At 43.7% G+C, this 14,927-nt stretch overlaps 1 protein-coding gene across 1 annotated transcript in view; it reads right to left on the bottom strand.

Annotated features, from left to right (window-relative positions):
- PKHD1 (PKHD1 ciliary IPT domain containing fibrocystin/polyductin) overlaps window positions 1-14,927 on the bottom strand; it is a gene marked incomplete at its 5' end in the record, with an annotated part of 233,235 nt that overhangs the window by 138,657 nt on the left and 79,651 nt on the right. Inside the window, one exon of the mRNA XM_079971281.1 lies at window positions 9,778-9,990. Coding sequence (XP_079827407.1) covers window positions 9,778-9,990 — 213 coding nt within the window. The remainder of the gene's footprint in view (window positions 1-9,777; window positions 9,991-14,927) is intronic.

Below are 14,927 nucleotides of genomic sequence, written 5' to 3'. Positions count from 1 at the left end.
TGGCTGGGACTGATGGGAGTTAAGAGTTGGGAAAGCTGAGTGAAATGAAAAACAAATGATCAGTTCCTGCCATTAATACAATCACATTCCATTCAAAATTAGAAAACAAGGATCTGAACTCTCATGGCATAACAAGCAATCTATGACCACAAGTATTAATGAGTACATCTATACCCGTATACTGGGAACCTGACACTTGATTAACCTTCATGAATTGTGGAAATAATCCAAAAGCAGAAAAGATAGATCATCAGCTTTCCCAGCTTTCATAAATTACTGGTTCATTAGCTGAAAGTTCCAACAGCTGTGCCAACCAGGAGTGACTAATAGTTGCTGAAGTCGTCTTCCAGGCCATTTTAGCATCGCCTTGAATTCCCCTGGAAAAACCTCCACTGAGTTCCACCTCTTCAGAACAACAAGCTGGATTTCCTCCAAAAACTCGAGTCTGAGCCAATTCCAAAGAAAATTTGGCACTGGGATGAGGGAAGAACTTAGGGAGAACAAGGCCTGAGGGGCAAATGCTTCCTCTGACGATTTTCAAGATGATCCATCACCCCTTTGCTTGCCCTCTGCAACAGAAGAAATGCTTTGGGCAGAAGACTTGTCACCAGAAACAGATTGTTCACAAGGGGCTATCGCAAGCACCACAGCAGTACTTGGGGAGGGGGACAGAAATAAACCCACCAGAGATGGCATTCTATTTCTCATAAAAGGATGGCAGTCAAAAGCAAGGGAAATTAAAATCACTCCGATTATTCTTTACCAAAAGGCCTGCCACTGGAAACTTTCCCAAGTACTAAAATATGGATTGGCTCAATGCAACTCCTCAATTATTTAATTCATTTTTTAATTATTAACTAGTGCCGGTTGGAAAACAACTCTTCCACAGACTATTTTTGGAGGCAACACCTACACCAGTTAGAACAGAAACATAACCGTGCACTCTGTAAATTAAGACACATAAATGCTTTCAATGTATTGCAATATCAACAATGCAGCATACTGTATTACTCCGAATATCGTTCAGATTTTTGGGTATTGAATTACAAGAGGATTTGTCCTGGAGTGTCAACACAAGGGGGCTTGTGAAGAAGGCGCAGCAGAGACTGTACTTTTTGAGAATCCTAAGGAAAAACCATCTTCCGCAGAAACTGCTGCTTGCCTTCTATCACTGTGCCATTGAGAACGTGCTCACTTATGGCTTATGTGTGTGGTACGGAAGCTGTACTACCCAGGACAGGATGGGGTTGTGCAGAGTTGTGAAGGCAGCAGAGAGCATTGTTGGCTGCCCACTCTCCACCTTAGAGCAGATTTATGCCACAAGGTGCCATAGGAAGGCACTGGACATAGTAAAAGATCCATCGCATCCTGGTCACTGTCTCTTTGAGCTCCTGCTGTCGGGACAGAGATACAGGACGATGAAGACAAGAACGAGCCGTCTCAAGAACAGCTTCTTCTCCAGAGCGATCTCGGCCCTGAATGGGAAACCTGGACTTTGAAAGTCATCTAATCTCCCTTGCTGTATTATACTGTATTGTTTTAATTAGTGTTTTTATAGTTGTTCTGATGTTGTGTGGAGTGCCCTACCTGGGTGGATGGAGCAGCCAAGTAATTTTCGTTGTCCCCGAGAGGGGGCAATGACAATAAAGATATTATATTATTATTACTATTATTATTACTATTATTATTATTATTATTATTATTATTATTATTATTATTATTATCTACAAAATAACTGGATGCAACCTGCACTCTTCTCTACAACAGTACTTGTGTGGAGCACTCCATTTCAAATCCATTGCCATCATCATTCTCAGCTGCATTAGAAAGTAGGTTCCATCCCACTCCCCATTCTTCTTCAACTCAAAATATAAAATAAGGTTTTGGGGAAAATTTGGTAAATACTCAGTAGACTAGGTACACAAAGTTGCTTTATAGATGCATCCTTTGAGGTGTTAAATAACCTGCTTGTGCTGAAACTATATATTTGAAGTTTAACACAAACAAGAAAGAGAGGGAAAATATTACAAGCAGAGTATGCTGAAACTATCGTTGATGGCTGTAAACAGAGGTTGGCAACCATTTTTTTCTGTCAAGGACAACATTCATCTGTCATCTTTTCTTTCAGTCATCTGCCGGGGACGACATGTGCCAGCAGAGTGCAGGGACCCAACCAAGGCAATGTACTGGGCAATACTGTTGTTGGGTGTGGGACCTCAGATAAAAATAGTCAGGGCTCCTGCTTTAATTTTTCTCCACTGCCCCCTTTCCATCAACATACTATTAGGCCAAGGCCATAGGATTTGTTTTGTTTTGTTTTGTTTTGTTTTGTTTTGTTTTGTTTTGGGAGGAAAATAAAGCATATCTTCCCCACAGAAGAAAGCTGCCAAATTTGAAACCAGCAAAGAAGAAGAAGAAGAAGAAGAAGAAGAAGAAGAAGAAGAAGAAGAAGAAGAAGAAGAATTTATTATTTATACCCCACCCATCTGACTGGGTTTCCCCAGCCACTCTGGGAGGCTTCCAACACAATATTAAAATACATTAATGCGTAATGCATCAAATGCCAAGATCTCCATGGGCTACCAAAAAACACTTGGAGTTTCCCCCCCATGAATTTTCTTACCTTCTGCTGTGGGCTTCCCCAAGCACAGTGGGGTGATTTGGGGGCAATTTCCACGTCCTCAATCCTGCAATTCAACACCCACCCAATGCAAAAACCCGTAACATGCCGCTGAGCTGGAGTTGTAAGTGCTCTGCATCATCCGAAGCGCCCTGTGACTCACCAACAAGTGAATCTGCAGCCTTCAGAAGCCTTTGGCCTTTCTTTGCTTTTTCAAGAGAGGCCTCTCCATCAGTAGGGTCAACATGGACCCCAGTCTACAAAAGGTTACCAGCTACCAGGGGTGCCAACTTGCCCCTCCATGCAGCAGGCCAAGCCACATGGCATCCTGCCAGTGCTTGAACGCTGGGGAGCGTGGAGCTGTGCTCTGTGCTCGGCCTCCTTCTCCTCATGGCATTGGAGGAGGGGAGAGACAGAGCATGGCTGCTGTGCTCTGTGCTCGGCTTCCATTTCCGTGCATGTGCCTGGCAGGGGCAGAACACACGGAGGGCGATCTTCGCTCTCACTTGTTCCAACCCCCTCCGAGCTCCTGGGCTCTTGGGCAGGGGCTGGGGTCTGCGGAGGGCACCTGGCAGCAGTGGGGAAAGTTGGCCCCCTCAATATTGGGGGCCCCAAACACTGAGGGGACTGAAGCCTCTTGCACCCCCTATACCCAGCTCCCCTGCCAGCTACCCCTGTTCTACATGCAAACCATGTGCAATACCATTGAATTGTGGCCCTGTAGCAACAGCTTGCATTCAGTTTTTCTTCAGCAGCTCTGGAAGCCTAAAATCTTCCTCCAAACATTTTGCCAAACGGCTATTGGATAAGTTAAGTTTGACCTGAGCAAACTGCTGCCATTCAAAATCAACCTGGATTTCCTCTTCTATTTGTGCTTTGGCAACATTATGAGCACCAGGGTAGCTGAAATAGGAAGGAGCTTCCACAACTTCTATAAATCAGGCGCTGTTTGTTCCCTGTCGTGAAAGTTTAGAGCCACCTCCGTAAGCCACTTCAGGCCAAATTCTCTGTGTAGGCAGCTTGTTGATGCAAAGCAAACTTCTCTCAAGTTGCTTATATGCTGGTTGACACTCTGCAAGCTTTTCGTACGTTCCCTCTGATAAAACAGGAGGTCTTTGCTTATTTATGATGACTAAGTCCTCTAGACATGGAAAATGAATCTATTCCGTATCACTATTTGCTGCTAAGGAATATTCAGTGTCCTGGGTTACTGAGAACTCCTTAAGCAAAACCCCCTGAAGCTTCCTAGTATCAAAGAGAAAGTACTTCAGAAGGAGAACAGCCTACTGCAGAAAAGTAGAATTTCCCATTGCATCATGGTGCAAAATTTGGAACTTTTCTCGTACCATCTCACATCAGACAACTTTTCCTCTTTCTTTTTCCCCCATGCATAATATTTTGGAAAAGGGATAACTACCTAGAAACACAAATATTAAATTAATCACCGTGTTTTGTAGCTTATACTTGGGAGCAATTTTCAAGAACGTGTTATTCCTCTTACCCAAGAAGCAGGCCTTCAAGATAATTCTTCTCCATAAGTCTCAAAGTATATCAGTAGCTAGGGGTCTCCACTTACCTGGGCTCCAGGGGCCCATTCTTTTTCCTCCCCATTCGGCCGTGGGTGGAACGCTCAGCGTCTCCCCTTCCAACCGCACAGGCATTGGTGGCAAAGGTCTGTTGGAACAGGCCAATCTGGAGACACCATTAAAGGGGTCCAGGAAGGGGGGTGTCTGGGAGTCCAGCAGCCATAGCACCCTTCCCAATGGTGGCCCTGGCGGGATCGTAACATCTGATGTATGTCAGGGGATGGCCCCGCCTTATTTATTAAACAGTAGGTGCATTGCTTGATACCAGATACATACCCAATACCTTGGCCAAAAACTACTTACACCTGTAATCAATAAAAGTTCTAGCCTATTTCAACCCGATACTAGTGTCCTGGATCCCTCATCCTGGATCCCGTTAATGGGATACTCCATTCCCCTAGAAGGACAGGCAGAGGCTTACAACATCCCCTCCAACCATGCCTAACCCACCAAAGTTGGGAGGAAGGCAAAACCCTCAGACAAGGCCAATTAGTCTGGCAGAAAAATACCTCCTGGCCCCGAATATGGGGACTGAGAGCCTCCATAGCGAGGTCAAGCACCAAACAACTACTTCTGGTAACAAGATGAAACCAAGAGAGTGTGGGTAGGAAAAAGAGGGGGGGAACCGGTGGTGCCAGTGAAGGAGTGGGCCACCTTTTATTTTCATGGAGTGGACTGGAGTGAAGTCCTCTTTGGACCCCAGTCGACTCCGCCCACCACCCAAAAGACCACCTCTGGGCTCACCTGCAATTAGTCAATTTTCAGGCAGGCTGAATCCAAGTCCCTCAGCCGGTGAGAGAGTGGATTGGTCTCTTGCTAACCGGAGTTCCCGGCAAAGAGAAATTCCCTAGGGCTGAGGCATCAGAGGCTGGCAGCAATGCCACACCCCGGAGGGGAATGAGCAGAACTCCCCGCTGCCTTTCCTCTTCCAGTCTCCCTGGTAAGGTCCACCACACCACCCTGCAATCTGCTACTGGCAACAACAGTCTTGTTTTCAGTCAGTTATTTTACCATTTCCCTAAATCATTTATTAAAAGCACCACATTTAGGATTTAGTCCCGCCCAACACTAGCAAATCAAGTTAGGGTGAACCAACTGCTGCATTACAATATTGCAACCATTATAATGCTAGCAAAGTGCGGCCAGTATTTTCCATAAGTATTGCCAGTTGACAATAGCATCAGGGGCAAAGCTGGCAAGATGTGATGTGCAATGCAATGAACCTGTAATTCAGATTGCCCTGCTATGAAAGGGAGGAAGATATCATGAGGGCTAAGTGCGTAAGTACAACACAGACTCATCACCAGCTTCTCACATTTTCCATTATTGCCAGTTAATCTCCTAAGCAGTTAGTGAATGAGACAGAATGAGCGCTTTTAGGAACATCAGTGTAGGGCAAGATGATCATTCAAATGTTAAGATCTGTTGCCTATAACTTCAGGAGCTAAAAGTCGGTCATTATGAAGGGGGATTGGAGTGGTGGGGGTGTAAAGAAAGAAAGACTGATGAGTCCTTGGTTAAAAGACCAACTTAGAATTTGGAATACATAAACCTCCAGGATGCCTTGGTTAGCCAAAAGCTACTTGCTGTGATCTAGGTCCACATTTCAACAGGAGCTCAGCTCTAGTTCACATTTTTAAACAACTATTAATGATTCATGCTTTATGTAAAAGTACAGGCAGTGGAAGACAGGAGTGCCTGGCGTGCTCTGGTCCATGGGGTCACGAAGAGTTGGACACGACTAAACGACTAAACAACAACAACAACAACAACATAGCATCTTCCACTGAAACGCTAAAATAAGGTGAGAAACCAAAGCTACTTCCAAACAGGTTGCTCCCAGTGTTACCCAATCACTGGGCTTCTTTTGGCTATAAGAAGAATTGTGTTTAACTCTCCACAGTGCTGGGTGTATGCACCCTTTTATGGATACAGTCTGCTATGTCATATCCAGTGCTGAAGATGAGGAACAGAAAGGTTCAATTCATCTGAACAACCATTTGAAGCAAAGCACACATTCACTATAATCTTGCGGTAGACACCATTTCATTGCCCTACAAGGAACAGCTTGCATCTGGATCTGGCAAACTATGATGCTTTTTTAAAAAAAAAAAATGACTGAGGAACCCTTTCCATGTCATTTCAGCAATGTGGTTTATTGTGGCAACTGGAAATATTTTCTTCTTCTGATTTATTATTTAAACAGGGACGCGGGTGGCCACTGTGGGTTAAACCACAGAGCCTAGGACTTGCCGATCAGAAGGTCAGCGGTTCGAATCCCCATGACGGGGTGAGCTCCTGCTGCTCGGTCCCTGCTCCTGCCCACCTAGCAGTTTGAAAGCACGTCAAAGTGCAAGTAGATAAGTAGGTAAACGGCGTTTCTGTGTGCTGCTCTGGTTCGCCAGAAGCAGCTTAGTCATGCTGGCCACATGACCTGGAAGCTGTCTGCAGACAAACGCCGGCTCCCTCGGCGAATAAAGCGAGATGAGCGCCGCAACCCCAGAGTCAGTCACGACTGGACCTAATGGTCAGGGGTCCCTTTACCTTTACCTATTATTTAAATTGGTATTACGATGTAATAAAATAAAAAGAGCATATTAAAATAAAAATTTTAAAAGCATTTTAGTGCTATTTCCAACTAGATAAAATTAGCAGTTCACATTAAATAAAAGTTTTTAAAAACAACAAAATGCTAAAGTGGTTATGGTGCCTGTGTGTTGAGCTGTTACTGGTTCAGCCACCGGCTATATAGCCAAGCCTCCCTCTAACTCCTGCCCTTCAAATATATGCATAGAAGAGTATCACTAATGTTATCTACACCAGGAGAGATTGTACTATTCTTCTGGTAAGGAAAATACAGGATGACAATAATTGAACGATGCATCATATAAATGCTCTGTACAAAGTGAGCTATCTAAATATTGCAATTCCATGCTAAATGCCTAGTATGGAAACACCTCAATCAGCTCAGAGAGACCCAAAGCTCTCAGTGTTGCCTGAGAACTGGATTCAGAACTACAGTGCCTTTGTTTAGTTTATTCTGCATCCAAGATTCAGGTTTGCAAAGACTCTGTAATTATCCATAAGAGACCGAGAGAGGCAGGAGCAGCACAGAAGGACAGAGTGAAGGGTGAGAGAATTCCTGACTATGTCATGAATAGTATCAAGGTACTCTGTATACGTCATGTTCACACACAAGTTCAGACACTTCCAGTGTTGACTCTTGCACCAGACACCGGTCAAACAGTTCATCTGTGCCGTAGTGGGGAAAAATGGATAGGTTTGTTTTATTTGCAGCATGTCATCTGTAATTCTTTTGCATGCTATCTCTTGAACAAAGCTTGCACCACCTGAAATTCTGCATGTTCTCTCAGGAACTACAGCCAGCCCGTCTAGATCGATTATAATGGAAAGGACAAAGATATGGCCAAGGCCACCAAGCTAGATTTCTCTTTGGAAACTTGTCAGGAGAGTTTCTTGGGGAATACATATGAACAGAGCCAGAGACATTGATAAATTTCTCTTCTGAACAATCAATAAAAATTTTTTAAAAATTCCCTCCATCCTATTCAGGCTTCTGCTGTGGACACAAGGGCCATAATTACATTGTCAAAAATTCAAGTTACCCCAGCTGACTGAGACCTCCTTTAAACCTGACATGTGATTGGCAGGCAGTTTATGGGGAGTGTGGTCTGATTGGCAGGGGAGCTGGGTAAAGCCAAAGGCAACAGTACAATTTCCCCGTCTACTCCGACCACCCGAGCACAGGACTGCCGCGTGGAGAGAATTCTGGGAAAACCCTTAGTCATATTAACATATCAAAGGAAGAAGCTGACAGGCAGTTACTAAACAATCAGGATTCAGCCATTGCTATAGAACGCTTCCTTCCAAATTTTCTATTTGGAAGGAAAATAAGAAATTAAATTACATTCAATCCTGTCTACTCAGACAGCTGATTTCCCTCCCCCTCAAAAGCCTGTTTGTTTAATGATTTAGATCTGCTCTAGCTATACACATTTATTTCAAAACTATAAAAATGTTGACAAGCACTCCAATTTGTTTTATACTACAAGCTAGGTTGATGCCATATTGGAACCAGGAAAATGTGTTTGTATTTGACATAAGCAGCATGAAGGCAGAAAAGTATGTGTTCTTTTTTCCATCTTACTTATAGAGGCTCAACTGCATTACGACCAAATGGTGGATTACACGCTTTGAGTGAAACTTAATTGTACCCATGCACTGGAACTGCGCCTCGGACAGGAGATGGGATGGCAAGCCCAATATTTCTTGCATCATTGCTGAAGAATTGAAACCAAAAGATGTTTCCAATAGAATGGGCAAGGCCACCCAGTTCTTCTCCCTTACTGACTCTTTTTGATCACCCAGTCTACTCTCTACAGCCATGGACATGACTAGAAATAGTCATTGGTATTTCATGTGGATGTTCCTCTCGTCTGTCTTTTTATGGCACCTAGGTCAAATGCTCTGGAGACAAGGTCCTGTTGCCTTCCATACAAATTCTTCTCCTGCTAGCAAAACAGGGGGAAGGCATTGGACACTAGTAAAATCCAAGCAGAAAGAAAATGCTGGCACTCCATAGTTCTGTCAGGTCATCAATCAGGAGAAGAAGCAAGACCAATAAAAAAATGTTGCTCTGTATCTTCACACCTCTGAGAGAGGTCCTCAGGGCTCGCCTCTGAGAGAGGTCTTCAGGGCTCCTTCCAGTGCTGTTCAGACCTTGGGATGCAGGTCCCATGCGTTCCCTTTGCCTCCTGTACCACATCATGGTAGAAGGCTCGCGTTTGGAGCTGGCTAGCACCCTTTGGTTTTATTATCTATTTATTTACTTCTGGAAACATCAGGGTTCCCTTGAGAAGGCCAACACTGCCCTCGTGTTTCTCAGTGACCTCATTCTGTCAGCACTCGCCACTTGAATTCATTATCAGCAAGAGTGATGTTTGAGATATCGCCAGCCACAGGAACAGTGTGGCATATTAAGCAGTTGCCTAGGCAATGTAAATTGAACAGCCTGACCTTGGTGGAAACGGAGACATTCCTTCAAGAATTTCGCTTGCGTAATTGGGCCTTTCTTTTTTGTGATGCTCTTCAGAGTAAGCAGAGACCATTTTGCACCTTCAAGCATTAATGTGTGTTGGTTGTATTTAATTAATGTATTTTGATATGCTGTATACACGCGGGTGTATATGATATACATATACGCGGGACACGGGTGACGCTGCGGGTAAAACCTCAGCACCTAGGACTTGCCGATCGCATGGTCGGTGGTTCTGCGCTCCTGCCATTCGGTCCCAGCGCCTGCCAACCTAGCAGTTCGAAAGCACCCCCATCTCCCTACCTGGAGATGCTCTATTACAGCACTAGAGACAGTGCAAATAATTCCTACACCTTTTTATAACAGAGAGTGGATGTTCAGGGCTGCTGCAATATTCCACAGTTCTCTTTAAGAGAGATTTGAGTGCAAGCTATTTTAATCAACCGGAAAATATGGGTTTTGTTAATGTTGAGCATTTTTGAAACATCTATCACACAATTGTGGCTAAAGCTCACCGTGCATGGAAAGGGTTCCGTTCCTCACAGCCAGAAATTTGGCCCCATATGGAAAGGATGCTGGAGAGTGCAAACTGCCCCGGAGGTGGAGTTGGGCTTTGCCACAGAAAGGCTGACTAGGAGAGCCAACCCAAAGTTCTCCTCCATCTGACACCAGAATGTAATGAGCATGGAGCTCTATTGGCCCAGGGCCAACAAACACAAGTTTGCCTCCTGAAAGAGAAACAGCATTAACAATAATTAACAGTAGGAAGGTGTAGTCTCAGCAACATAGCAGAACTGTCTTGTTCATTATATAATCTCCCCACTATCCCCCTGCCCCAACAGAGAAGGCAAACATTACAGTTTTTCAAACATCTCCGCTGACGAACATTTCAGTTTTTCTACGCAATAAACCCAAAAGTAAATGCTTCGGTATTCGAGCATGCCTCGGAAGTCAAACATGCCATGCGGCTTCCTCTGAGTGCAAGATCCTGAGGCCTAGCTGTTGGCTATTTTCAGTTGTTGTACGTTTCAGAACTCGAACAGTCTTCCGGAACAGATTACATTCAAAAACCAAAGTACCACTGTATCTTCAAAATGAAAAAGAATGAAGCATCTCTCACCAGGTCATTATGGGAGGGTTTTCAAAGACATGTTGGTAAAAAAAGAAGCTATCTGCACCAATGTCCACAATCCCCCTCACCTACAACACTGTGATAATCTGGTCTTTAAAAGTGAATTTTTACTTGTATTGGTTATGTCTTGCAGTTTATATTTAATAAAAACAACTACATTTTATTCCTTGTCCCACTCTCTACTATGCTTGCTTGCTTGCTTTATTTATTTGTTTATTTGTTTATAACAAAATCCGGAACATAATAAACATAAATTTCAATACAAAGGAAAACTCTAACATACTTTGCTTTCAAACTTTTTCTTACCTGAAATTAGGACACTCATCGCCCCTGGGCCACTCATGTGTTGCCCGAAGCAACCTCTCACCCCGAAAAAAGTGGGGTGAGTGCATGGCATGAGAGCACAGCACCAGCACTCTGGGCTCATTAGAGGGTCATGTTGGAGTGCTGGACCTTCAGCACTCTGGTGTGACCCTGCTCACAAGTGCCAGAATCTTTTGGTCCAGTGCTCAGGCACAAAGACTCACCCTAGAACACCGGACCAAAACATGGGACATCCGGAAATCAAACAAAAACTGGGATTGGCTACTGTGATTCCAGGATGTCCCGCTTAAAACAGGGCAGTTAAAGGGTATACAATTTACATTGGGTAGTATACAAAACAGAAATGGAGATGTCATTGGACTCCCATTCCCATCAGTCCCCGGAAGCATGAACAATGGTAAGAGTCATGGAACTGCGGTTCCCTACATCTGAAGGGCCAAAGTTCCCCATCCCTGATATAAAAGATCTTTTCCACAAAGATAAAATCTTCCACAAAGAGAAAGTTAACACCTTTCAAGAGAGCAAGTCTCTTCTGGAGCTTTGCAAAAATGGAACCAAAGATTTTTAGAGCCCTGATTTACATATGAAATAAGGAGAAAACCATATTTCTAAACAATTGTGTTGTTTTGATACTTCAGGGTAAGTCCTATTGAACTCAGTTGGGTTACTTCTGAGTAGACATGTATAGGATTCTGCTATTACTTTGTCAGTTAATACAGTTTGCCAGATCCAGTAGCCTGAACGAGTTTTGTGACGTGCATAAATCTTCATACTGAATATGTGAGTACCTATTGTCAAAGAACAAAAGCAGCATTTTTGATCTCACTTTTAACTCCCATGTTTCATCATTTGAGGCTGGTCAACTCCATATCAGATACTACAGGTTATACAGAGCCAAGTCATCATTTTACTGCACTGAAAAATAGCCAGACTGCTATTTCAGGTTAGACTTAAGTGTGTGTGTCCAATATGAACATGAATAATTGCAAGCAGATATGGACATGGGCGGCACAGGTCAAATGCTTTATTTGCATTCTGAGGAGAATATTGTAGCCTATATAAAATTAGAACAGAAAGCAAACCAATTAGACTACTGGAATATATGAGTGAACTTTTGGCCCAACTAAAAATGATATCCAGTGATATGCTGCTACTAATCTTTAAAGAGGCAACCAGCAATCCTTTTCCTTCAGTGAAGGTAAAAGTTAAAGGGACCCCTGACCATTAGGTTCAGTCACAGACGACTCTGGGATTGCGGCACTCATCTCGCTTTACTGGCTGAGGGAGCCGGCATACAGCTTCCCGGTCATGTGGCCACCATGACTAAGACACTTCTGACGAACCAGAGCAGCACACGGAAACACCGTTTCCCTTCCCGCCGGAGCGGTACCTATTTATCTACTTGCACTTGATGTGCTTTCGAATTGCTAGGTTGGCAGGAGCAGGGACTGAACAACGGGAGCTCACCCTGTCGTGGGGATTCGAACCGGCGACCTTCTGATCGGCAAGCCCAATCTCTGTGGTTTAACCCACAACGCCACCCACCTTCCTTCAGTAGGTTGCAGTAAAACTCTTGTGTTCCTGGAGTAACTTTGCTTGAACTGTGTGAGCCAGTGTGAAACCTGGGCAGGTGGGAGGGAGGCTAAGGGAGAAAACATGTGAAAAACCCTATGATGAACTGTTCATACCACTATGACTAAAACACAGTTTTTTAAGGGGGGTGGGGAATTGAAAGTGTTTGAAGCTATATGGGGGAAAATAAAGAGCTCATACAACCATTGTCAATGTATGTGATAAATGCAAGCCTAAATCTACTTTTCAGGTGATGCTCAAAGTTCTATTCCACTTTAAAAGAAGGGAGCCCTGCTTTCTCTCATTGCCGTAAATTTTGTCTTTTTGGAAATCCAGCCACTTATTAAGAGCCAGACTGCCAAATGAATAAGCATAAGGAAAAGTGAAAAGAAATGACAGGGGGGGATCAAATTCAAACCTCTTGCCTGATTTAATTACAACACTTTCAAAGTTTACAAGCATTTAGGTCCAACTGTGTCTTAACAGCTAGTTCTCTGAACCCATCCCTTCCTGAACTCTGTTAGTACAAAATAAATATGCAGCTACTGCCTTGCAGGGTTGGTTTTTCCATTGTTTTTAAGCTGCTGCTCATTCTTGCTTTCATAGCACTTGACCCCTCTTCTAAGAGCAGAAAAGAATGAATATTACTCAAGCAAGTGTTTGGCTCCAGCTCTTCTACTGTTTGTTCTGGCTCTCCAAGAAAGCAAGGAATATCTTACATATGACCTTAGGGTAATTCTGTAAAAATATCAATGAACTAGAGGAATGACGGCCTTCCTACCAAGCAAAATAAATACAATTATACCAAAAATAATCACTTCTATATAGTTACAAGAGAGACATTTCCCAACGCACTCTTCCCCTCATATGAGGAAGGTGAAGAGAAACATCTCGAGGCTGATTGATGCTTTGAGAAACCATCAAAATTACCAGTCATCTCAAATAAACTTTAGTCTCTACTCCCAGGCATTCCCCCTTTAAAAAAGAAAGAACTTGGTTGCTCCCAAGAGGAGGCTATGCTGCAAAAGTCTGTGAAATGGAAATGGAAATTGGCCAGGGAACATGCCAGCCTTGTAGGTATCACACAAGAGGCCACTCAGCCATTCCTCCTTTCCTGGGGTTTTTTTTTATTTATTTATTTTTTATTTCTGCTGCTACATATCACTTGCGACTTTCTCCTGAACTGGCATCACTGTTAGACTGCATAATTCCATTGGACACGAGAGACTACATACACAAAGCCTCAGCAAGAGGTAGCAACCGTGTCCTTTTGCTGCACTCAAAATATAACAAAGTTAATGTTACCTAGGGGAGAGTCCCACAGAGGTAAAGGTAAAGAAAAACCAGAAAAGTCTATCTAACAATTAGCAAGACTTAAACCTTTGGAGATTTGCTCTTGTGCATAACGAAAAGAGAGGATGATTTCAGAAAGATTGGTGAGATTCCTGGGTGGGTATTTGTGGCTAGCGATAGGAATTTCAAGGAAAGTAAAAAAAAATATTGCAGATGAGAAATTCAGGACAGGAGGATGATGACATCATAGAATCATAGAGTTGGAAGAGACCACAAGGGCCATCGAGTCCAACCCCCTGCCAAGCAGGAAACACCATCAGAGCACTCCTGACATATGGTTGTCAAGCCTCTGCTTAAAGACCTCCAAAGAAGGAGACTCCGCCACACTCCTTGGCAGCAAATTCCACTGTCGAACAGCTCTTACTGTCAGGAAGTTCTTCCTAATGTTTAGGTGGAATCTTCTTTCTTGTAGTTTGGAACCATTGCTCCGTGTCCGCTTCTCTGGAGCAGCAGAAAACAACCTTTCTCCCTCCTCTATGTGACATCCTTTTATATATTTGAACATGGCTATCATATCACCCCTTAACCTCCTCTTCTCCAGGCTAAACATGCCCAGCTCCCTTAGTCGTTCCTCAGTACCATACTTTTGTCATTAGTTATACTGGTCAGTCTAACTTTGTGGATTTCTTATATATAGCAATTTTTGCATTACATTTATCCAGCTTGCGTTAAACATATTTTTTTCGCCAACTGCAGATCCACAGCACACTGGGGATACCAATTCCAGTCCCAGTTAAGCAAGGCATTTAAACAGGTGCTGGATTTTTAATATGCAAGTGCTCCCATTAGAATTCATAGAACTCAATGTGTGCTTAAAGCCAAGCAGTGTATGAAAGCGCTTTTCTGGATCAAAGCCTTCCTCCCACTCCGAGTTATACACAGGCAGATGCTTGAACACTCTCAGTCAGAAATCAACTCCCCAAACTGATGTCCATGTTTCTTGGCCATCTGCATGTGTGCCCATCTGTTCAGATGGCGTGGGCTCCCTTGCAAGCTGCTTGGACTCCTTCCTGACAGTACCAGTGCCAAGCAAGGGTGATTTAATCAGCAGCTCGAATAAGGCATCTCTTCTGGAGGAAAACTGCGCCACATGAACAGAAATGAAACAGCATTGTGTTCGGTGTGGTTAGTCAAATGTGGCTGTGTGTGCCAAAGAAAACAAATGCCAGAGAGGAAGAAAGGTTATGACCATAACATGCAGGCATTTGTGCTTGCTCTGGAACAGCACGAATGACAGTGGGTGTTCTGTATATTGGGGGGGTGGGCTCCCTATATATTACACAG

This window comes from Podarcis cretensis (genome assembly GCF_951804945.1).
Source record: "Podarcis cretensis genome assembly, chromosome: 3".
Taxonomy (NCBI): Eukaryota; Metazoa; Chordata; class Lepidosauria; order Squamata; family Lacertidae; genus Podarcis; species Podarcis cretensis.
This window is presented reverse-complemented; position numbering and strand designations above follow the sequence as displayed.